The following is a 25319-nucleotide window of genomic DNA, read 5'->3' as shown; positions in this document are numbered from 1 at the left end:
TCCTTGATTCTTTGCCAGTATTTTTTATTATTTCCAAAAATAATCTCCGTGGAGTTTGAGGTCATTCCAAGAACTTTTGTTTGTGCACATAAATAACACCATGGCAATTCTGCTGAAAACAGCGTCAGACCGGGTTAGTTCCATTCAAATCATGCAAGTTAGAGTCCAAAATAAGGGCAAAAGTGTTTGGAAAAGTAGATACGACGGAGACATATCAATTAACAACATCAGGTATTTTTTTGCAAAACAATGTGACAAACCAAGAATACATATTCCCTTTATAGCAAAAGAGCATGTTCGTTGCTATGGGAGAAAGAAATACCACAATCTCCTAACCAAATAACCATGAGTCAAGACCCCAGTAGGTCCACGTGCTCTCTTTGAACAGATGACATCACATCCGTGTTGCCACTTATCCTCCTTCCAATCCTCACCAAACGTGACCTAAGTGCTCGCACAATTACAACGTATTTGAATGCTGTTAATCCTAAGGCATCTCTCTCTCTCTCCCTCCCTCTCTCATATATATACATGAGACGAGAAATCTACCATTTCCCCATGAGGTTTTGGTGAGGCATGTATGCGTGGTTATAAATGGTTTCTTTTGTCAATCTTGGTTTCTGCCGAGGTGTTCATTTCCAATTTGGATGGGCACCGGTATGAAAGTAAGACAAATCATGCGCTATTGATTAAGGTTGCACTCTAAATAGCATTTTTAAAATGGTTAGCAGATAAAATAACAACATATTCAGATTCTACATATTCAACTTAAAAATGGATTGTAGGTTGATAAGAGAAACATCAGGGATTTTTCTACAAAATACCATGACACACCAGGAATACATATTCCCTTTATAGCAAAAGAGCATCCTAACCCAATAACCATGAGTCAAGACCCCAATAGGTCCACATCCTCTCTTTAAACATATGACATCACATCTGCGTTGTCACTTACTCATGGTCACATCCTCGTGGAAGGTGGCATAAGTGGTCACACAATCATAACGTGTTTGAATGTTGTGAAACCTAAGGCGTGTGTGTCTCGACATAAGATGAGAAATCTGCTTTTTTTCTGTAAGGTTTTGGCTAGGCGTGCATGCGTGGTCATAGATGATTTCTTTCGTCTTTAATCTTGATTTTACTGAGGTGTTCATTTCCAACCTGGATCGGCACCGGTATAAAATTAAGACAAATCATGTGCTATTTATTAAGGTTGCTATTATACAACATGTTAGTAAGTTTGAAGTTGGATTTTAAAGGATATGACTATTATAAACGGTTTCATTAAGCCAATTATCAACGGATTTCCTGCAAAAATAAAATCTGACTTAAAACTGATATGCAAGTTGATTACCACAATCGTGAGGGGTTCTCGGCAAAAGCAAAAATCAGATTTACAACTGTACTACGGGTTGATTAACAAAAACATTGAGTGATTTTCTGTAGAATAGAATGACAAACCAAGAATGAAACCCAAGCATAAATCGTTCAAACACTCTTCGGCTACAGCCAAAGTAGCTGCGAAGGAACGTGTTAGGCCTTTCAATTGCAGTAAACTGTTTAGAGCAACTCTAGCAGACCCCGCAAAACGCCCCGGCCCGCAAAATAACCGCCAAATTGTGGGTCGGGGCCAGAAAATCTGCACGAGCAGATCCGGCACCCTGCCCCGGCCCGCAATTTTTTTGCGGGGCGCGACAAATCTTCTCCCCCAACCTCTATCTTCATGGGCTAGAGGCCGACCCAAACTCAACACCTATCCCACGCGAGATTTGGCGGGAGGGACATTTCCGCACGGCCCTTCCCGCTCCCCGCACCCTCCGCCACCATTGCCCCCACTCCGTAAGCTCCGGCTGCTCCTCCCCGGTCGTCCCTCGCCGCCATGGACGACCCCATGCCGTCCCCCATCACCGTCGAGGTCGTGCACGCCCCTTCCCCTCGGGCGGATCTCGTCGCCGACCATGTTGGCCCCGCCGCCGTCGCCCAAGCCCACGCCGCGCCTGCCCGCAAGCGGCAGGGCAACGTGGTCGTGCAGGGCGGGAATTCGGCCGCCCCCGCCATGATGGCCCGCGCTCCGGGCGCCAACGTGGCAGCGCGATCTCGGCCGGCGGCGGAGAAGGTCGGCAAGGTCGCGGGCGTAAAGCGGAGGAAGGTTCCGGCTTCAAAGAAGCCACCTTCCTCAACCTCTCGCTCCATCCTGCCGTAAGGAGGTGCTCCGGCGATGCCGTTCAAAGGTGTCGCTCACACCCCCCCCCCCCCCCCCCCCCCCGCGCGAGCGAGGTGTTCGACGAAATGGCCGGAAGGTATGCGTCTTCGGTCTTGGTGATTCCCTTTCATTTTTCGCCATTATTCTCGATAGCGTGTGACTTGTTATCGTTTGCTATAGCGGTGGTTCGAACAATGCACAACCGAGTTCGTGCACTTGTTGGACACGAACGCGGTTGACATTGATCAAGCCCCTTTCGAACCATTCGAGTACAATGAAACGGAGGGCGGCGTGGATGATCATGGTTGTGCGGACGAATTGGAGGAGATCGAAGCGGAAGCGTTTGAGCAATCGCAAGCAAAAACTGGGAAAAGCATAAGATCGAAGAACTACACGATCTTGGAAGATCAAGCTTTGATTCAAGCATGGAGTGCGGTGTCTCTTGATGCATGCACGGGCACTTCTCAAACTTCCAAGAGATGTTGGCAAAGGATCAAAGATCAATACTTCCGCATTATGGCAAAGCATCCCAGTAGGACTCCACGCACATTTTGGTCGCTTCAAGGGCGTTGGGAGAACATCAAGCCTATGTGCAGCCGTTGGGCAGCTTGCTTGGAGCAAGTACGCAATGCACCTCCAAGGGGCACCGTGGAGTCCGACTATGTGAGTTTGTTTTGCCTTTGTTCAAATTGTGCATCATCATATTGCATCATGGGAAATGATTGAATCACTTTGTTCACAATGTGTAGGACAAGATTGCTCAACATAGATACAAGGACATGGAAGCTTTGGAAGGCAAATTTTCCAAACTAGAGCATTGTTGGGAGTTGCTCCAAAAGTGCGAGAAGTGGAAGTTGATCGACGAAGAATCCCCATCAAAGAGAGGCTCACTTACAAACATGGATGAAGATGAGGATGATGATGGCCCAAGAAATTTGCACAAGCCCGATGGTGACAAGAAGACCAAGGAGAAGATGAAGAGAGAGCAAGAAGCATCAAGCTTGAGGGAGAAGATTGATGCCATGGTGCAATCCAACGAGTCGATGTTGTTGAAATCATTGGAGATCAAGAAAGAGTTGATCGAGAAGAAGGCGAAGGAGAAGCAAGAAAAGTGGCAGCTGCTCAAGGAAGAGGGGCTGCGCAAAGCTGGCATCGAGAAGAGAAGAGCACACGCCGCCGAAAACAAATCTATGTCCATGTTGCTCGCCGAAGAGAACAAGATAATGTCAATGAACCGCAATGACATGGACGACCTCACCAAAACATGGCATAATATGGCAAGGAGAGAAATCTTGAAAAGAAGAATGGTGGCGTCGGCCAGTCCGTGCTACAGTTCCGGTGAAGTTTTCTCCGCTCCATATGGTGGCAATGTGAATGATTTCGGTGCGGGAGTTGGAACAAACGCCGGAGGTGGATACGGTGGCGCCGATGAACTCTAAGGTGGACTCGATGACGCGGAGTGAAAATCGATCAAGATGATGCCGGACATGGGCGCAAACCTTTTGCAGGGCCCTCTTTTGCGTTAGCCGTAATAAACTTGGCTTCTATTTGCGCGTAAAACTGTTTATGTCGTTTGAATTTGAATTTGTTTGTGAAATTCTATATTAAATGCGAGATTTGCAATTTATCTTTTTGTGGGTCATCACGATGGTCTCCGAGCAGATCTACCATGGCAAAGTGGCAACGCCATAAATGACGCGAGCAGGAACCGAGATGGAAGCAGTGGAATTGACTGAGACGAGGAGACCGGCGGTGCCGCCGCGAGAGCATGGCGGTAAATCCCACTCCGCCCAAAATTTGAAGGTTGCACTTGCACTGCTCACCACACCGGCGTGGCGGGGCCAGCGTGGCTGTACCGCCTGGGTTGCCGTGCGCCGCTGCTCGTGCCTGCGCTTTTCCGTCGCTGCTCCAGATCGCAATGAATGCCGGCTGCCATTCGGATCAAAAGCGGCCGGTGTAAATGAGGGTTGTTGGGAGCGCATTCAATACAAGCAACCTTCAGAGCCCCCGCAGACACGCGTCAGGAGGAGCTTTCAAAACCTCCTCACACCCTTCTTTTGGTGAATGAGAATGAATTCCCACGCACGGGAGTGAAGAGTGGTTTCGTTCGCTTGGTCACCAAGAGGAATTCTTCCGTCTCGCTACAGGCAAATGTACAGTCCACCCAAACCAAAGATCGAAAACGAAAGGAAATGCTATGTGGCGAACGTTCGTCAGCGAGAGGCCCGATATAAAGATTGTGAAATCGGGTCATAATGGCGGTGTCGACGATGGCCCTATTAATCCTGGCGTTATCAAGGGGTGAATGAAAACGCCTTAAATTTCCATCGGTAGCAATCAATCCGGAATATCGGAGTATTAACTAATGGTGGATTATTTTTCTTCCACAAATAATGGCTGTAACGCACCTATAGTACACAAATATCGGAGTATTAACTAATGGTGGAGTAAATGAGATGAGGTGACCACATGCATTACTCCATTTTTTTCCTGCCAAATATCTTTATTTTTTGAAAAAAGGGAAACAAATCGGAAAAGTTAATACTAAATCGAATCATTTTGTCCATTCCCCATAGTTCTACTCGTGCTAGCTCATTAATAGCGCAAGCAGGGAGGGGGGGCCTCCCCACTGCGCCACAGGTGACAGTTCACAGCCTCCCCGCCGCACCACGCCACCCCCCTCCCCTCCCCTCCCCGGCCCGCACCCAAAACTGCTCCGCGCAAATGGACAGAGCTCCGGTGTGATCCCACCACCCGCACTCCTCCCCTCCCCGGCCGCCGCAATGGCCGCCTCCGCCTCCGCCCCCGCGCTGCTCCTCCTCCTCCTCGCGGCGGCCGCGGCGGCGGCGACGACCACGACGGCGCTCACCGACGACGTGCTCGCGCTGGTGGTCTTCAAGACGGGCGTGGCCGACCCGCTGGGCCGCCTCGCCAAGTGGACCGAGGACGACGACCGCCCCTGCACCTGGCCGGGCGTGGGCTGCGACGCGCGCGCGGGCCGCGTCACCTCGCTCTCCCTCCCCGCCGCCTCGCTCTCGGGCCGCCTCCCCCGCGCGCTCCTCCGCCTCGACGCGCTCCTTTCCCTCTCCCTCCCCCGCAACAACCTCTCGGGCCCCGTGCTCCCCGGCCTCCTCGCCTCCCTCCCCCGCCTCCGCTCCCTCGACCTCGCCTCCAACCGCCTCGCCGCCACCGTCCCCGCCGACCTCTTCGCCCAATGCCGCGACATCCGCACCATCTCCCTCGCCCACAACGAGCTCTCCGGCTACATCCCGCCCGCGGTCGCCTCCTGCTCCTCGCTCCTCTCCCTCAACCTCTCCTCCAACCGCCTCGCTGGCCCGATACCCGACGGTATCTGGTCGCTGCCCTCGCTCCGCTCTCTGGACCTCTCCGGGAATTCGCTGTCGGGGAGTGTTCCTGGCGGGTTCCCCCGGAGCAGCTCGCTGCGGGCGCTGGATTTGAGCCGTAACCTTTTCGCCGGGGAGATACCGGCCGATGTCGGAGAGGCGGCGCTTCTTAAATCGCTGGATCTCGGGCGTAACTTCTTCACCGGCGGCTTGCCGGATTCTCTCCGGAGGCTGACCGCGCTGCGGTTCCTTGGCGCCGGCAGCAATGCGCTCGCTGGCGAGGTGCCGGCGTGGATCGGGGAGATGTGGTCGCTGGAGCGGCTTGACCTGTCGGGCAATCGCTTCGCCGGCGTCATCCCCGACGGCATCGCGAAATGTAAGAACCTGCTGGAGGCCGATCTCAGCCGGAACGCGCTGACCGGCGAGCTCCCATGGTGGGTGTTCGGCCTGCCACTGCAGCGCGTCTCGGTCGCCGGCAACAAGCTCGACGGGTGGGTCAAGGTCCCCGGAGATGCCGCGTTGGCGTTGCATGTGCTGGACCTGTCGAGCAACGCGTTCTCCGGCGGGATCCCGCCGCAGATTACTGCCTTCGCGGGGTTGCAGTTTCTGAACCTGTCCTCGAATTCCATATCGGGGCAGCTGCCTGCTGGCATTGGTGGGATGAGGCTGCTGGAGGTGCTCGACGTGAGCGCTAACACGCTGACCGGAAGCGTGCCACCGGAGATTGGCGGCGCCGTGGCGCTCCGGGTGCTGAGGATGGGGGACAATTCGCTCACCGGCCGCATACCGGCACAGATTGGGAGCTGCAGTTCCCTCGTTGCACTGTAAGCGAATTTCTCCCCATTTTTTTGACGCACCAAATTTGACACTATTCAGATTGCTTGTTAGTGAAGTTGACTAGGTCTATTTGTTTTTTGTATTTCCCTGCATGCCTTGGTTGCTTTCAGTTTCCTAGGTTGCAGAGACGTTGTAGAAAATGACAGGACACCGATGTCTTAGTTTTCTGTTAGGAGTCCTAAACCGCAAATTGTGGGTCTCTGTCATGTTGTCCTGCTCGTATCCAGTGCCCAGTTCATTTTCTAGGACACGCTTAGAATTGAAGTCAAATGTGCATGTGTGGGAATCTGGGCATTTGTTTCAAACTTTGCAAACTGTAATCAAATAGAAAATCTAGCAAGCTGATCGAGCAAATATAAACTCAGTTAGTTGTGGCAAAGTGTGGCAAGGTGTGGCTAGAAACCAAACAGCCTGCAGATCGAGCAAACTAAACTTATTGTTACTTGATTCTGACTTAATGAGCACTGCTTAAAAAATGAAGCCTGCAGATCGAGCAAATATAAACTCAGTTATACTTGATTTGCTGAAGGTTAGGAGTCATTTTAATTGATACAGTATGCTTGTGAATGCAGGGATTTGTCGCACAACGACATCACGGGACCGATTCCAAGCACCCTGGGGAACCTCACCAGTCTTCAGGCTGTTGATCTCTCCCAGAACAGGCTGAATGGGACCCTGCCGGTGGAGCTTTCTAATCTGCCCAGCTTGCACATCTTTGACGTCTCCCACAACTTGCTATCAGGAAATCTCCCCAACAGCCGTTTCTTCGACAATATCCCCGACTACTTCCTATCAGACAATTCCGGCCTATGCAGCTCCAGGAAGAACAATTCCTGCGGTGCGGTCATGCCGAAGCCGATTGTACTCAACCCCAATTCCTCATCAAACCCCTTGTCGCAATCCACACCAAGCTCCCCTAGCAGCAAGCACCACAAGAAAATCATACTGAGCGTCTCCACCCTCATTGCCATTGCGGGCGGTGCTGCCATTGCCTTCGGAGTGATCACTGTGACTGTGCTCAACCGTCGTGTCCGTGCAGCCGCCTCCCACCCAAAGCCTGCTATTGCACTATCTGATGATTACCTTAGCCAATCCCCGGAGAATGATGCTAGCTCTGGGAAGCTTGTCATGTTTGGTAAAGGCAGCCCAGAGTTCAGCACTGGTGGGCATGCCTTGTTGAACAAGGACTGTGAGCTTGGGCGAGGAGGCTTTGGTGCCGTCTACAAGACGGTGCTCAGAGACGGACAGCCGGTGGCCATCAAGAAGCTCACCGTGTCTAGCTTGGTGAAGTCTAAGGATGACTTTGAGCGACAAGTGAAGGTGCTTAGCAAGATGCGGCACCACAACATTGTCACACTGAGAGGCTTTTACTGGACTTCGTCGCTGCAGCTGCTCATCTATGATTACCTCCCAGGAGGAAATCTGCACAAGCACCTCCATGAGTGCACGGACGAGAACACTCTTTCCTGGATGGAGAGGTTTGACATTATCATCGGTGTTGCCAGGGGACTGATGCACCTCCACCAGCATGGGGTCGTCCATTACAACCTCAAGTCAAGCAATGTGCTGCTGGACAGCAATGGCGAGCCCAGGGTCGGTGACTATGGTCTTGCAAGCCTGCTCCCGATGCTGGACCGGTATGTGCTGAGCAGTAAGATCCAGAGTGCACTCGGGTACATGGCGCCAGAATTCGCATGCAAGACGGTGAAGATCACCGAGAAGTGCGACGTCTACGGCTTCGGTGTGCTTGCACTGGAGATCTTGACGGGCAGGAGGCCCGTTGAGTACTTGGAAGATGACGTGGTCGTGCTATGTGATCTGGTGCGAAGTGCGCTGGAGGAAGGCAGGCTGGAGGACTGCATGGATCCGAGACTGTGCGGCGAGTTCCCGATGGAGGAGGCCATCCCGATCATCAAGCTGGGCCTCGTTTGCACCTCGCAGGTGCCGTCGAACCGGCCGGACATGGGCGAGGTGTTGAGTATACTCGAGGTGGTGAGGAGTCCGCAGGACAGTCCAGGGGATGAGATGGTCTGAGGTCTCTTTTGAACTTTGTTCCGCGTGTAACTGGGTTTTTGTTTCTCTACTAGATGCATATATGATGCCCGGTTGGGAAGAAGGGTGGGAGCGATGGAGTGGTGATGCATTGTGGAATGCATGTAGTTTGTAGTTTGGTTCTGAAATTTTAGGGGGTTGGCGATGCTGCTTGTTGCTTCTCTGCAATTCTTTGGTTCATTCCTTGGATGAAACTGTAGCTTATCTCTGCTGGTATGGGTATTGCCTCGGTGCCGCAGTGGTTGGCCGGCATCTCGGCTCCCCTGAAACGACTGATATCTGATTGCGTTCTTAGCTAGTTGTTCTGATAAATGTGACTTTTGATTTCTTACATATATTGCTCGACATCTTCTGCTTCACAATGTGTGGTCATTTTACTAGTTTTGTTACTGGTCTGATGCTGCCAAATCTTTTCACTGCCCCTCTGGTAAACCTATATTCACTAACAGCAAAATGTTCAGAGCAACGACTGTTCTGATTCCATCACTGTAATCTCCATGATTACCCTTCTGATCCAGTCTAAGTCTATCAAAACTGTATGACTAACTATTTGCAGCCGTTGACCCGGAGGGAATGGGAATCCTAGGCCGCTCCAGACCAAAGGGGCTCGTTGGAGCAAGGATCCATGGATCACAGCTGGTGCCCGGGCCCAGTGCCCTGTGAAGCTTCCAAAAAAGGCGTCTCGGCAGTGACTGCTTCTGTGCTCCCACGCCGCGCGCGCCAGTCGTCACCCCCACCCCCCACCGGAGGAATTGAATCGAGGGAGCCTTCAATGCAGCACCTACCATTTTGCTCCGCCGCGTGCAACAGTAGCACTGTGCCAGCAACCCAGCAGGCAGCATTCACTCACTCGCGCTTGCCTGCCCCGCCTCACCCGTCGACAGCAAGCGAACCAGGAGGGAGGCGTGGGCCGGGGGCGTGGCGTGGGCGAGGCCTGCCCACTCCAGCGGGAGCTGCAAATCTGTCGAAAATGATGCTGTTTTGCTTCTGCGGCATTCTTGGCACTTGGCACCCAACCATGCACCGTTTCTCGAATGGTCGCACGGTGCTGTCTGCTTTCGTCTCTCCCCCTCTCTCATCTCGGACGTTGGAGACACGAGTAGCTGCTCCATTCAAGCATTTCAAATGATGTACCTCCGTTTCTTTTTAATCTGCATATAATTTTTTTCCGAAGTCAAACTTCATAAGGTTTGACCAACTATATATGAATAATATCAACATCATAATATAAAATTAATATCTTTAGATGCATCGTGAAATTAATTTTTGTACTATATAAATTATGTACTGTAAATGTTGCTATTTTTTTAGATAAATTAGGTCAAACTTTAGGTAGTTTGACTTCAAAAAAAAATTTATACGCGGAGTAGAAAGAACCGGAGGGGGTACAATTGCAACATGAAACCATGGACCGGTCATCACTTACTTAAAACAAACTAGCGGCATCACATGAGGATATTCAATTCGCGCACAGGCTCGTCTGCACCCAGTGGACAGTAAATTAAAAAAAGATTCAAAAAATTCTGAAATCTTTATGCTCATATGTGCGGTTATATTTGCGTTTTGTACTTTTGTATTTCTGCATTTTAGATACTTCTTTACTCGTGATCAAAGTAATGTAACTATCTATAATGAAAATATTTGATACAATGCCTATACGAAAGTTGACTGAATTTGCAATTTGGGTAAGTTGATTTTGTGGGAGGATGAATAGTTGGAGGAGGAAGAAAGCTGAACAAACAAGAAAGAAGAAAGAAGAAAGAAGAATGATCGTTGAATTTTAATCTAATGGACCAAAAAATGAACTTACCCACAATAAATTTTCAGGTGACTTACATATAGCCAATCCCAACGTTTTATCAGTATGGCTTAACTAATGTTTGTGAATCAAGCCCATCTAAGAGTCAAACTGAGCATGTACTTATTTCTTTTCCTGCTGGGCACATTGGTAACTTCAATGGGAAGGGCTTCGAAGGACCTAGTGTCGCATTAGAGAATGACTAATAGTATAGCCAGCTAATGGCTATATGAAACTGCCGTGTTATCTATAGTCACTTATATAGCAACTCATGCTATAATGGTCATTGATGGTGTTGGAAACACAATCAATGTAATCATGAAGATCAATCCATACATGCAACCAAAGAACAAGCAATAATTTAAGATATGAAATCTGAATTACAGATATAAGATGAAGTTCGGCGAGGTTCTGATGGCATGTACTATATGAGGTCTCGCCGCCGCCCGTGTCTATGGCAAAGAGTAGCAAACTCTAAAAATCAATCAAATTAAACCCAAACCCTAATTCAACGCCCGTAGCAAGTATTTGAGGTGGGACACAGGAGGGTTTCCACTAGCCGGGGGTTCTGATGGCACGTACTACAGGAGGTCTCGCCGATGCCCGTGTCTATGGCAAAGAGTAGCAAACACTAAAAATCAATCAAACTAAACCCAAACCCTAATCTGACGCCCCTAGCAAGTATTTGAGGTGGGACAAAGGAAGGATTCCGCTAGCCGGGGGGCATCTTGCATATTTCATCCATGTCCCTCACACATCATCATGGTAGCTTCAAAATCCTGAAATCATCACTTAAGCTCCGTCTTGTCTCCTTGTACTCCTGGTGCCATCTCCATGCTTGATCATACTTTAGTGTGTGTCCTGCTTGTCCACACTAGGTCCTTCACTCTTGAGTAATACAAATACATTCGACTTAGGCAACATCATGTTCTCATAATCACTTGGAAGCATTCTCGAAAATTAAAGTACCTAGTATTTGAGTTGGCATGCACAGGCTCTACTCTTTCGCCTTTGTATCTCAGGAACTTGAGCTGGTGTAGCAGAGAGAGAGAGAGATGCATTATAGGTGTTCCATCGGATGATATACTGCAAAATGTGAGCATGTGGTAAGGCAAGTTAGTGCGAAATATGTTGCCACTGGATTTGCATTCGAAAGTAGTTTCAAGTCATATATGTGTAGTGGTACATGACTTGTATTTTGTTGGTTAAATTAGTACTCAAAGTTAGACTAAAAAATGTGAGAGAGCCATTTAAATCAGAAGAGAGAGAGAGATTGAGAGAGAGAGGGGGGGGGAGGGAGTTATTAACATATGATTTAATATAGTCCATGTTGAGAAACTTGGTGGGTTGTTTGTTGCACAATTTTCACGTTCTCTAGCTCCACTTATCGATTACAGAGCAAACAACTATTTTCACAATCAGAATTTAAGGCCAGGTGTAGGTGCATCTAGTGCCCCTAGAGATTTTGGAATATTATGGGCAAAACAGTTAAGAGACTAATGTGTTTGTGAGTATACATAGGAAGTAGGTTCCTGAGGAGTAAAGAGAAGTATGCCTAAGTTATACGTAGAGGAGATTGTTATATGTATGGGAGACAACCCTAAAACTTGCCTGTAAGAGCAATTGTTTTGGTATGTTGTCCGAGGAACAATTGATTATTGCATGAAAAACAAAGCGAGCGTGAAGACGAAGTTTGTTTCCAAGTTTCGTTTTTCTCTATTGAGTCATGGGGAAAACCATACTATTAGGGGGGGGGGCAAGTGTAGTTGAGATTTAGATCTTCGATGAATTCTCAATCCAAAATATTTCTTCGAGTGAGGAAAAGAGAAATCTCTTCGTGTAGTGTCATTGTTTTGTGGGTCTGAGATGAATGTTCTTCGAAACATAGAGAAATAATCACTAGCGGTTGAGTTTACTTGACATGTTCCTCACATAAGTCATGGGCTAAAATTGAAATCCGACCGATATGGCACATGTGAGATGGACTTTATGTGGTCAGCGCCCATATTGGTCATTTCACACCACCCAAACATGTAACGGTTAGCTGCTCCATTTGAACCGACAAGAGTTTATCTGAGAAACCCACACTACCAAGAGAATTGAGCTAGAGAGAAAATCTGAGAGCCTAAAATTTGTTAAGTGATTGAGCATTGCGAAGAACTAGATTGAGATGAAACTTGTGTCTATTACTTTTGTGGACTACACATCCATTAGACGGTTAGGCGCCGGTCTGAGCATCCAAGAGTTTTGTGTTGGGAAATGATGCATGGAAAAACAAAAAAATTCTACGCACACGCAATGATCTATCCATGGAGATGCATAGCAACGAGGGGGAGAGTGTGTCTACGTACCCTCGTAGACGGTAAGAGAAAGCGTTTCACAACGCGGTTGATGCAGTCGAACTTTCTTCGCGATCCAACCGATCTAGTACCGAACATACGACACCTTCGCGTTCAGCACACGTTCAGCTCGGTCACGTCTTCTGCCATCTTGATCCATCAAGATGGCGAGGTAGTAGGTGAGTTCCGTCAGCACGGAGGTGTGGTGACGGTGATGGTGAAGTGATCTTCGCAGGGCTTCACCTAAGCACTACGAAAATATGATCGGGGATGTAAACGGTGGAGGGGGGCGCCGCACACGGCTAACAATTGATCTGGTGTGTGCTACGCACCCCCTCCCACATATATATAGGTGGGAGGGAGGGAGGAGCAGCCAAACGAGGCGCCAAAGTAGGAGGAATCCTACTTGGGGTCCCTCCCAAGCCCCCTCCCCAAGTAGGAGAGGGAAAGGCATGAGGGGCTAGCCCTCCCCCTTTTCCTTCCTTAGGGCTGGCCAAACAAGGAGGGGGCGCACCAGCCCCCTTGTGGGCTGTTCTGTCCCCTCCTTTAGCCCATAAGGCTCATAACTTGCCGGGGGTGTGCCCGGAACCCCTTCCGGTGACCCGATTCTTACTCGCCACATCCCAAAACAGTTCCGGTGTCCAAATACCAATGTCCTATATATCAATCTTTACCTCTCGACCATTTTGAGACTCCTCGTCATGTCCATGATCTCATCCGGGACTCCGAACAACATTCGGTCACCAAATCACATAACTCATATAACACTATATCATCAATGAACGTTAAGCGTGCGGACCCTACGGGTTCGAGAACTATGTAGACATGAACGAGACACCTCTCTGGCCAATACCAATAGCGGAACCTGGATGCCCATATTGGCTCCTACATATTCTCCGAAGATCTTTATCGGTCGAACCGTTATGACAACATACGTAATTCCCTTTGTCCATCGGTATGTTACTTGCCCGAGATTCGATCTTCGGTATCTTCGTACCTAGTTCAATCTCATTACTGACAAGTCTCTTTACTCGTTCCGTAATACATCACCTTGTGACTAACTCCGTAGTCATTTGCTTGCAAGCTTATGATGTGTATTACTGAGAGGGCCCAAAGATACCTCTCCAATACTTGGAGTGACAAATTCTAATCTCGATCTATGCCAACTCAACAAACACCTTCGGAGATACCTGTAGAGCATCTTTATGATCATCTAGTTACATTGTGATGTTTGATAGCACACAAGGTATTCCTTCGGTATCCGGGAGTTGCATAATCTCATAGTCGAAGGAATAAGTATTTGACATGAAGAAAGCGATAGCAATAAACTGAACGATCATTATGCTAAGCTAACAGATGGGTATTGTCCATCACATCATTCTCCTAAGGATGTGATCCCGTTATCAAATGACCACACATGTATACGGTTAGGAAACCTTAACCATCTTTGATCAACGAGCTAGTCTAGTAGAGGCTTACTAGGGACACGGTATTTGTTTATGTATTTACGCATGTATTTAAGTTTCCGATCAATACAATTCTAACATGAATAATAAACCTTTATCATGAATAAGGAAATATAATATAAAATAACAACTTTATTATTGCCTCTAGGGCATATTTCCTTCATTATGTGGATTGCTAAGGATGAGTATGTGAAGGTTTGGAGATTGCCTTGTGATGGCCTGCAAGTGCACAGGGTTTAGTTGTAGCCTTTGCAAAGTAAGAGTATAGATCCCATAGGGAGCATATGAATCAGCCTTTTGTCACTTGAGAGGTTTAAATAGCAATATCGAGAAGTTGTAAGAAGTACAAAGCAATAGTAATATGGTGGAAATAGGTAGCGACTGTAAAGGTAAATACTGAAATCAAATTAAGTAACAAGGAATGTAAGTAAAGCGTTGAAATCAATGGGAATAAGGCGTTCCCACAGAGTCTGGATTCCCCAACAGTTTTCATCTATAGTGGTGCCTAAACACAATGCTACATCGGAGTTCTAAGCCACTTTGCATATTTCTGTTTATGGGCAGAGCCGGTACAGATACATGCTCGGTGTGCCATTGGGAATAATTTCTATTTCCATTTCACTTAGAGAGGAAATCTCCTCAATGGAGTTTACCTTCTCACCACTTGGAGCGCGCTGGGCGTGCCATTGGGAATAATTTTAGGTCATATTATCAAGAAGCTTAGTGGCTTCTTCAAGTGTTTTCCCCATGAATGTACCACATGCAGCTGAATCTAGAAGGTTTCTTGAAACAAAGTTTAATCCAACATATTTTTTTGCACTATCATCCAAAGACTCAATCCATGTGTGGGACAATTTTTAAGCCCAAGTTTAATTCTTTCCCATGATTGTACAACATGTTCTTGGTCAAGTTATTTAAAATTCATAATTTGATTCCTTAGAGATAGAAGTTTTGCGGTAGGAAAATACTTTCCACTTAAAAGAATCTTTACACTTAGGGCAAGAATCAATACTATTTTCGGTAAAGAAGATAACCATGCTTTAGCTCTATCTCTTAGAGAAAAAGGAAAATGTTTCAATTTAACAATATCATTATCCACATATTTAATTTTTTGCATATCACATAACTCAATAAAGGTATTAAGATGGGAAGTAAGATCTGCATTATAGTTTCCAGAAAATTGTTCTTTCATAACAAGATTAAGGAAAATTTATCATAAGAATCCAGACTATTGGTGGGAGGAGCAATATGATTACTAATAAAATCATTGTTATTAGTACTTGAGAAATCACAAAGCTTGGTATTTTTAGGAGTAGACATAGTGGCAACACAAGCAAAAATAGTAACAAAAGTTTTTTTATTGGTATTTTGGAAAATTTTGGCAAACAAAGAAGAAGGAAAATAAAAAGGCAAAAGGTAACTAGAAAAGAAAATAAAAACAAGCAAACTAAAAGTGTGTGTGCGAAGGCACCTGATTTGGTAGGTGATGATCCCCAGCAACGGCGCCAGAAATTCTTCTAATCCCGTAGGAGCTATTGGATTTCCCGAAGAGGAAGGATAATGTAGCACAGCAGCAGAAAGTATTTCCCTTAATTAAGATCCATGGTTTATCGAACCCGTAGGAGTCACTAAGATAACAACTTTTGCAGTACCTACACACAAACAAATAATGTGCTTGCACCAACAAAGGCAAGGGGGTCGTCACTCCCCTTGTTCTTGCTAGTTACAAGGTTAAAATCAAATAGTGATAGGGAAAAGCGGAAAATAGTAAAATAAAGTAAAGAGGAATTATAGGAGTTTTTGTATTGATGGAAAATAGACCTGGGGGGCATAGGTTCGCTAGTGCCATCTCTCTCGGAAGCATGTAGTAGCATGGTAGACAAATTACTGTTGGACAATTGGCAGTTATAGCGCAAATTATAGCCATGATCATTCATTGATGTGGGACGCCGTTGAAACGGTCCTTCACAATGCCAAACAAACTCACAAGCAGCTGCTTATATACATGAATAGCTTGATGCACTAAGTTCTTGCAAATCTTGATAAGTAACCATCTCTATTCTTTCTTGCACATCTTCATCTAGCCCATGAAAGAACCTTGACATTCTGGCCTCCTCTGGCTCATTCACCACTGTCCTAATCATCAAAATTTCCATCTCTTTATAGTACTCATCAACACTAGAGTTACCTTGGCACAACCGTTGAAGATCGATTGTACAAGGTTCTTGTGAAATGTTCAGGAACAAAACTCCTCCGTAACAGATTTTTCATTTGCGCCCATGTCTCTGAACGACCTCCAACACGACATAATTGGTTCCACGAAATCAAATCATACCCGGTAAACTCAATGGATGCATATCCTACCTTCTTCTCCTCAGTATAGCGGTGGCTATCAAAGATCTGATCCACACGCATCTCCCACTCCAAATAATCATCTGGCTCAGTTTTCCTATTGAACGATGGTATGGTAAGTTTAAATTTACTAATCCCATCATCCTCATGATCATACGAGCACGCCCATGACCTCTTCCTCCCATGACAAAGCCTTCTTGGCCTTCTCCACGACGAGCATGTCATGGTCGCGGCTCATAGTAGTTTCGAGCATCATCGGAGTGGTCGCACCAATGCTCTCCATGGTGGTCCTGCTATATGGGGAGTTGATGATGTCAACCCCGTGCAACAAGCCCATCTCCTGGTGGTGACGGTGGCACCCAAAGTAGCACCTGTCTGGTCGTGGCGAGCACGCCAAGGTGGTGCAGCGTAGTAGCTATAGAAATCGTCGGAGTAGACGTCGATATGCTCTCCATGCCTCTCCTCAAGGTGGCGTTGGCCCTGCTTTTCGGGGAGCTGTCAATGTCGACCCTATGCTACAATCCTATCTCGATGGAGTTCCTTGGTGAGGGAGTCAATTCTCCGGCCAAGGTTGGCCTCCACGGTCAATATGCGCCTCTCCACCTTGTTCAACACATACTCGCGTGTATCCTCCAATGCCAACACATAGGCGAGCTACAAGGTTGGATCATACACGGGAAATGGCAGCTCCTCCTCCATGAGGCGCCCTCCTCCATGCACACCATTAACACTGTTGGACCTCCTCGAACCCATGGAAGCTTCCCAAGAAAAAAATCAGTAAGAGAGAAAATAGCACCTTGAACAATCTAAAGCTCTGATGCCAAGATGATGCGTGACACCGCTGAAACGATCTTTCAAGGTGCCAAACAACTCACAAGAAATAAAAACTATCTCTCTCAAGTGCAAATAACAACAAGAAACACTCTCAAAATAAATTGCAATGGATAACTAGCTTAGTTACAAGGACGCAACCCAAACCATGAAACTTGTGAACCTATGTAGAATCACAAGAGGGAACCACAAGGATCCTATATGAATTGAGGACAGGTCCTCCAATCCACACACACGAGCTAACACTTGATAACCCACAAGTATAGGGGATCACAACAGTTTTCGAGGGTAAAGTATTCAACCCAAATTTATTGATTTGACACAAGGGGAGTCAAAGAATACTCTCAAGTATTAGCAGCTGAGTTGTCAATTCAACCACACCTGGAAACTTAGTATCTGCAGCAAAGTATTTAGTAGCAAAGTAATATGATAGTAGTGGTAACAGTAGCAAAAGGTAACTGTAGTAAAAGTAATGTTTTTGGTATTTTGTAGTGATGATATCAATAGCAACGGGAAAGTAAATAAGCGAAGAACAATATATGGAAAGCTCGTAGGCAATGGATCGGTGATGGAGAATTATGCAGGATGCGGTTCATCATGTAACAGTCATAACCTAGGGTGACACAGAACTAGCTCCAGTTCATCAATGTAATGTAGGCATGTATTCCGAATATAGTCATACGTGCTTATGGAAAAGAACTTGCATGACATCTTTTGTCCTACCCTCCCGTGGCAGCGGGGTCCTTATGGAAACTAAGGGATATTAAGGTCTCCTTTTAATAGAGTACCGGAACAAGGCATTAACACATAGTGAATACATGAACTCCTCAAACTACGGTCATCACCGGTAAGTATCCCGATTATTGTCACTTCGGGGTTAATGGATCATAACACATAATAGGTGACTATAGACTTGCAAGATAGGATCAAGAACTCTCATATATTGATGAAAACATAATATGTTCAGATCTGAAATCATGGCACTCGGGCCCCAGTGACAAGCATTAAGCATAGCAAAGTCATAGCAATATCAATCTTAGAACATAGTGGATACTAGGGATCAAACCCTAACAAAACTAACTCGATTACATGATAGATCCCATCCAACCCATCACCGTCCAGCAAGCCTACGATGGAATTACTCATGCACAGCGGTGAGCATCATGAAATTGGCGATGGAGGATGGTTGATGATGACGATGACGACGGATTCCCCTCTCCGGAGCCCCGAACGGACTCCAGATCAGCCCTCCCAAGGGGTTTTAGGTCTTGGCGGTGGCTCCGTATCGTAAAACGCGATGAATTCTTCTCTCTGATTTTTTCTCCCCGAAACACAATATAGAGAGTTGGAGTCGGAGGAGCTCCAGGGGGCCCACGAGGTAGGGGCGCGCGCCCCCCACCCTCGTGGACAGGTGGTGGCCCCCCTGGCCTTCATCTTTTGCAGGTATTTTTTATATTTTCCAAAAAGTTGCTCTGTGAAATTTCAGGTCATTCCGAGAACGTTTGTTTCTGCACATAAATAACACCATGGTAATTCTGCTGAAAACAGCGTCACTCCGGGTTAGTTCCATTCAAATCATGCAAGTTAGAGTCCAAAACAAGGGCAAAAGTGTTTGGAAAAGTAGATACGATGGAGACGTATCAACTCCCCCAAGCTTAAACCTTTGCTTGTCCTCAAGCAATTCAGTTGACAAACTGAAAATGATAAAGAAAAACTTTTACAAACTCTGTTTGCTCTTGTTGTTGTAAATATGTAAAGCCAGCATTCAAGTTTTCAGCAAAGATTATAACTAACCACATTCGCAATAACGCATAGGTCTCAAGTTTACTCATATCAATAGCATAATCAACTAGCGAGCAATAATAATAAATCTCGGATGACAACACTTTCTCAAAACAATCATAATATGATTGTAACATTCCAAATTTTCAATTTGGAATGTTATACATAGTCATCCATGTATATCATATTTTATTCGCATCTCGTCTCGCGATCCTCAAAATCCTAAGCATCTCAAGGACCTTCGGAGAGAGTTGGGGATTTCCCGGTTTTCAAATTTGATCTTTATCAAAATTTGAAACGAGGATTTTTGGTTTTAATTATTTTCTCTCTAAAAATATTTCATACTAAAATATATGAGAGGAGATAATATGACTTCTCCAAGATATTGAAATATTGGAGGAAAAATATTAAAATCAAATATTTGTTTTGTTTGGATTTTATTGCAATTTTGTTTGCATTATAAAAATTGCATGTTTTTCAAAATTGCATTTTAGGGCCAATAAAATGTTCATCTCGTTCTAAGTATTTTATTTAGATGGTGAAAATTTATTTTGGCATTTTTAGTTTTTTATTTATTTTTCTAGGATTTTATTTCGGTCGGCGAAATTAATTTTTTTTAAAAAGGGTTCCCGCGCCCGACTGGGCCTAAGGCCCAGCCGAGCCAGGCCGCCGCCGCCGCCTTCCCCGTGCGCGCCGCCGCCGCCGACTCGGACTAGGAGTCCGAGCCGGACTCCTCTCCGCCGCCGCCCCTTGCCCCCTCCTCCAAGCCGCCCCGCCCCGCCCTTTATATACCGCCGCCCCGCCGCCCCAACACCCCACCACACCACCGCCGCCCGCGCCGCCTAGCCCGCCGCCCGCGCCGTAGCTTGCCGCCGCCACCCCAGCAAGCCGCGCCGCCGCCGAGCGCCGCCACCCCGCCGCTGCCTCGCCTCGCCGGACCTCTCGCCGGAGGTAGCCGCTGCGCCCCGCCGCCGGTTGTTTTTGTTTATAAAGACCGTTCGTTTTTTTGAAACCCTAGATCCGTTTTTTTGGATTCGTCGGTTTTTCTCGGTTCTTCTAGTTAGCGGACGTTCGTCCGAATGTTCGTTTTAACGAACGGTTCTTCGCCCGTTAGATACAGCTAACGAACGCTCGTTCGTTAGTCTGTTCATCAGTTTTCTTTTATCGGATTTATTCCGCGATTTTTCTCTGATCGCGATTTCTGATCCGATCTTAGTTTTTGTTTATATTTTCGCTCGTTAGTCGGAATCAGGCGATTCAAGTGCCTAGAGTTTCGTCTCGAAACCCTCTTTCCGTTTAACCAACTCAAACAAGTTTTCTCTAATGTAAAATTTGACCTAGTTTCAGATTAGTAAATGAAGCTTCTTTCTTTCGCCGTTTGAGTTTCGTTGCTTCGTTTGATTTGATTCTTTTTGCGAAGCGGAGTTCTTAATTTGAACTTTCTGGTCAACCTCTTTTATTTGAGTTTTGTTTGTGCATCTTTGCTTGTTGCTTATGTATGTTATTGGTTGTTTGCGATAGAACACCCGGAGTGCGAAGTGTGCTACTACGAGTCCCTAGGTTTCGCAGGTCGTCAGCAAGGCAAGTAACACTTTGATCATATCCCTTTTATAACCTAGTTTTATGCATTAGTTCCAATCCTCAAACATTGCATGATTAGGATGTCATTAACTTGTGGGTTGGGAAGTAGTTGATAAGGTAGAACCTATTGCCCTGTTACATGCAAACCCTTGGGAGTTACTCTACGCGTTGCTTATATACTATGCTATGCTATGCTCATAGACGTGGTTTGGGTTTGAGTGAAATACATGACAGACGTGAGCTTGTTAATTAATGGTTCAACTTAAGGTGGCAACTTAATCAAACAACTGGGTGGATTGAGGCACCTGGAGTACCCAGTGTTGCCTGTATTTTTGGAAATCCCGGAGTACCCATGTGATCTTCCTATGGACCGCCACCCTGGCTCAAAGGGAACTGAGATGATTCATGCTAGAAACTTCCGTGTGCAGCCACAAGCTATTATGGGCTCTAGCATAGTTGAGTAAGTTACATGAAGCTCTCGAAGAGGTAGATCAACAGGTAGTGGGTTGTAGGTTTGGTATGGTCTGCCTGGAGTAGAGAGTTAATGTTTCTGAAAGACTGTGTCTCGGTCATCCGTTTCTCAAACACCCTTTAGTGCGAGAAATCCAATGGAGGAGATTGAGTCTTGTGGGGAAAAGTGCGCAAACCTCTACAGAGTGTACAATCTAATCATGGTTAGCCGTGTCCCCGGTTATGGACAATTCTTGAGTATCTAGTACTTGGGTTATCAAAAGTATCTCATCATGTTTAACTAATATTGTTGGGTTTTTAATCACTTTAATTGGGATTGAGTTGGAGGAACCTTCTCAATGATGTTTCAACTACCATGATAGTTAAAATAAAATCTATTCCTTTGATGTAGGGAAAAATTGGCTTTTCGCAAAACTGTAACCATAGAGCTTTCCACCAGCCAAATATGCATGTAGTGATAGCATTATTCTGTTCTTGCTCTATTGTGTTACTTTGCCAGCATATTCCATGTGCTGACCCGTTTTCGGGCTGCAACGTATTATGTTGCAGACTTTTTAGATGAGGAGTAAGGTTCGTTAGGTCGTTGCCATGCAGCTCAGCTATGCCGTTGGAGTTGATGGACTCACTTTATCTTCCAAGCCTTCCGCTGTTATCCTATTAGATGGCCTTAAGCCATATTATTGTAATAAGTTCTCTCTTGAGACGTTCGATGTAATAAGTGTGTGGTTGCTACTCTGTTGTAAATCCTTCGAGTACTGTGTGTGTCAGCATTACCGATCCAGGGATGACACTGAAGCACAGAGACTTGACCATCTGAGGTCGGGTCGCTATAAGATGGTATCAGAGCACACGTTGAGTGTAGGACACGACCACTAAGATAAACCCTAGGTCACACTTCTCTTCTCATTTCTGACTCCTCTCCATTTTCTACTCTTTAGGATGATGGAGATGAAGAACGAGTTTGCACAACCGGATGAAGACACACCTTTTGGATGCCACTTGAAGGAAGTCACTAGGTACTTGAACATTGGGATACCAAGCTTCACCGGGACGTACAACGCCACTTTACCTGAAGAGGAGCACTGGAGGATTCAAGTACAAGTTCCAGGAAGGACGTTCTCGCCAACTTCTAAACCCATAGAGTTTTCTTTCGAAGCACCCACCTGGAGTCTAGGCAAGAGCATGGCAGCCCACATTACCATTGGATGCATTGGAGAAGTTTACAACAGGGAGCTTAAGGACACTATTTACCAAATATGTGGGCGCCAAGACGAGCAATGGGAAGTAATCAGCACCAGGAAGGATAGATCCATTGCAGCTTTCATCCAGGAGTTAAACCAGCATATCCGACGTTAGGAAAACCAGATGTGCACGGGCATGATGGACTTAAAGAAGGCGAAGACTAGAATCCTCGAGCTGGAGGAAGAACTCAAGTTTGTACGCGATGGATATGAGGAGGAAATCAAGACCCTACTGGAGAAGAATGACGACCTAGTCAAGAAGATCGGAGTATTCATGGGAGGACCAGCACCAATAGAAGAAGAAGAAGAACCCAAGGAGATACGCCCCGAGGACTACATCATCATCGAGGAAACCGATTCCGATCCTAGTGATGATGACTATGAAGACGAAGCTGGAGCAGACACCATGGAGTCTTCCACCGATCAAAATTTCTAGATGACTACCATATATCACTAGTATTCCCCCATGTATTTAGTAGTAGTTGAGCACTTGTGCGATAGTTCTAGATCGTTTGTATGCCCTTGCTTGATTGATTGAGTGAAATGATTGTGTTTGTCTCATGTGCATATGGGTAGTGTTCTCTCATTAGACCCCTTCTCTATTCTAATCTCTTCCATCTAAACCCTCAGATGCCTCCGAGACGTGACACCGGTTTTGCCTTCCCACCGGAGCTCACCCAGTTGATCCAATAGCAGAATACGTTGATGCAATTGCTAGTTCAGAATCAGGGCAACAACAACAATAACAACAACAACCCGCCGCCCGTGGACAACCTAGCCCACTTTCTAAGGTTACAGCCACCGGTGTTTTCCAGTAGCACCGAGCCCATAGTTGCGGATGATTGACTATGCTGTATTGGAAGGGAGTTGACCACCGCAGGTTGCACAGATGCTGAGAGAGTGCGCTTTGCCGCACATCAATTGGATGGACCAGCAGCCTCATGGTGGGAGAATTACATAGCCACTTTTCCTATAGCCAATGTCACTTGGGACCAGTTTCAGCAAGCTTTCCGCACAGCCCATGTCTCCACTGGAGCTATGCAAATGAAGAAACGGGAGTTCCATGTCGAGACCCCGATTCCAAGTCACATTGATCTAGCCGGTAACACCTCATATCACTTTGCGGCCTCATGCATGGTATTCCCACGGGTGTCGCCTTACCCTGGCCCGGGACCGTTTGTGCCTTTTGGCTCACGTATATGATTGTGTCGCTAGCATCCATATGACAGAGAACCCGGGCCGACATGGCTAGTCGTGAACCCAAAGTGGCACTAACCTATGGGGACAGGCATACATGATTCACATCGAGCATGTCGGTCAGTAGTGTGTGAATCCGGGCTGTAGCACTGGGCTAACAGGACTCCGGAGGTCACCGCATGACATTTCCCCGAAGGGACAGACACATGAACGAAATGAAACACATGCCGGCTAGTCAAGCGTCCTGAGCAGTAGTGCTGGGCTAGCAGGACTCCAGTGAACCGGGCTGTAGCGGATTACTATGGCTCAAAGTAGCACTAGACTACATTTCCCCATATGAGAGGCTGTCAAGGATAAACAACTAGATTATCGGATCCCACACATAGCAATACACGTCACACGTACGCATAACATGCAAGTATGTGCTGTACAACATGGCATCACAACATAACGCAAACTCATATAGCTAAAAGCCCAGAAGAGCCACATAACATTAATACAAATAGGGGTCTCATGACCCATCATTCAGAGCATACAAGCAACAGGCAGAAGCATTACATGTCTGAGTACATACAACTACAAAATAAAAAGGCTAAGAGGCCTGACTATCTACAAGTCCCTCCCAAGGGTACAAGATCGTAGCTGAGGTAACAAGCTACTCGTCGAAGTCCAAGCGGTACTACTAGTGAGACAGATGTCTCACCTGCAAAACATAAATAAAGCAAATGTGAGTACAAAGGTACTCAGCAAGACTTACATCAGATCCTATCATACATGCATTTGTATCAAGAAAGTAATGTGGGGTTTAGTTGCAGCAAGCCAGCTTTGACTCAGTGGCTATCCTGTTCTACGACAACGAGAAACTTCTTTGAGGTGAGGCAACGCACACGAGTCCACTAATCACCACATCAATACACTACTATGGATTCATCCTCGTCTTCTTACGAGAAGGCCATCCATAGCACTCACACTTGTCTTGAGCATTTTAGAGTATCCAATTCAAGTTGTCTATGTACCACGTAAGCATCCAAGAAGTCCATAACCGAGGACACGTCTATTCGAATAGATCATGATAACCCTGCAGGGGTGTACTTCTTCACACACGCTCTCACCACTTATCACCATGTACACGTCATGTACCTCGGCAACCTTCAAGTGGAAGCCTGGCGAGGGTGTCGGCCATGACCTGACTAACCACACAAGTCTCTCATCCAGGTTTATCGCCTATTCGGGTTCCATCCGCAAGGAGATCCGTCCGGGGTGTCGCTCACGGCCCCAAACGATGTGAGCAGGGTTCCCAAGCCCACCATCCGGGTGCCACTTGGAACACCGTGCCACTTTGCCTAGTCTGTCCCAAGTCCACCTGGCCGGGTGCCACTTGGTAGACTATTAACACTACCTACAAACACCAGAAACTATTTGCAACTCCTGGACAAAGATCAAGTTGGCTAATAAATCGAGAGAGCTTGGAGCACCCGGAGCCCAATGTGTGGTAGTAACTAGTCATTGGACAACTCACACAGAACTCAGTTCTTAAGGACGGTTCCTGTGAGACAACGCACCATGTACTCCTACATGGCCTCTCACCGCTACCTTTACCAAATCGTGTTCACACGCTTAACTCTCAGCACCAGAACATATCGTACCAATCCAATTCATTCCCGATGAACTAGACCTGACACAACTCTATGCAATAGCAGGCATGGCATGGCAAGAACACAACATGGCTCAATCAACTCCTACACATGCTAGTGGGTTTTAACTATTTACTGTGGCAATGACAGGTCATGCAGAGGAATGGGTTCAACTACCGCAGCATAAAGTA

The 25319-nt window shown here is 46.6% G+C and overlaps 1 protein-coding gene across 1 annotated transcript; it reads left to right on the top strand.

Moving 5' to 3' along the window:
* Positions 1–4859: 4859 nt before the first annotated feature.
* LOC125545162 (probable LRR receptor-like serine/threonine-protein kinase IRK) lies at positions 4860–8795 on the top strand. The gene is made up of 2 exons (XM_048709037.1): positions 4860–6371; positions 6957–8795. Exons 1-2 carry the CDS (start codon positions 4987–4989, stop codon positions 8416–8418), a joined length of 2847 nt encoding a protein of 948 aa, XP_048564994.1. The 5' UTR covers positions 4860–4986; the 3' UTR covers positions 8419–8795.
* Positions 8796–25319: the final 16524 nt, after the last annotated feature.

Source organism: Triticum urartu, chromosome 3 (genome assembly GCF_003073215.2).
Source record: "Triticum urartu cultivar G1812 chromosome 3, Tu2.1, whole genome shotgun sequence".
In the NCBI taxonomy this organism is placed as follows: domain Eukaryota; kingdom Viridiplantae; phylum Streptophyta; class Magnoliopsida; order Poales; family Poaceae; genus Triticum; species Triticum urartu.
This window is presented reverse-complemented; position numbering and strand designations above follow the sequence as displayed.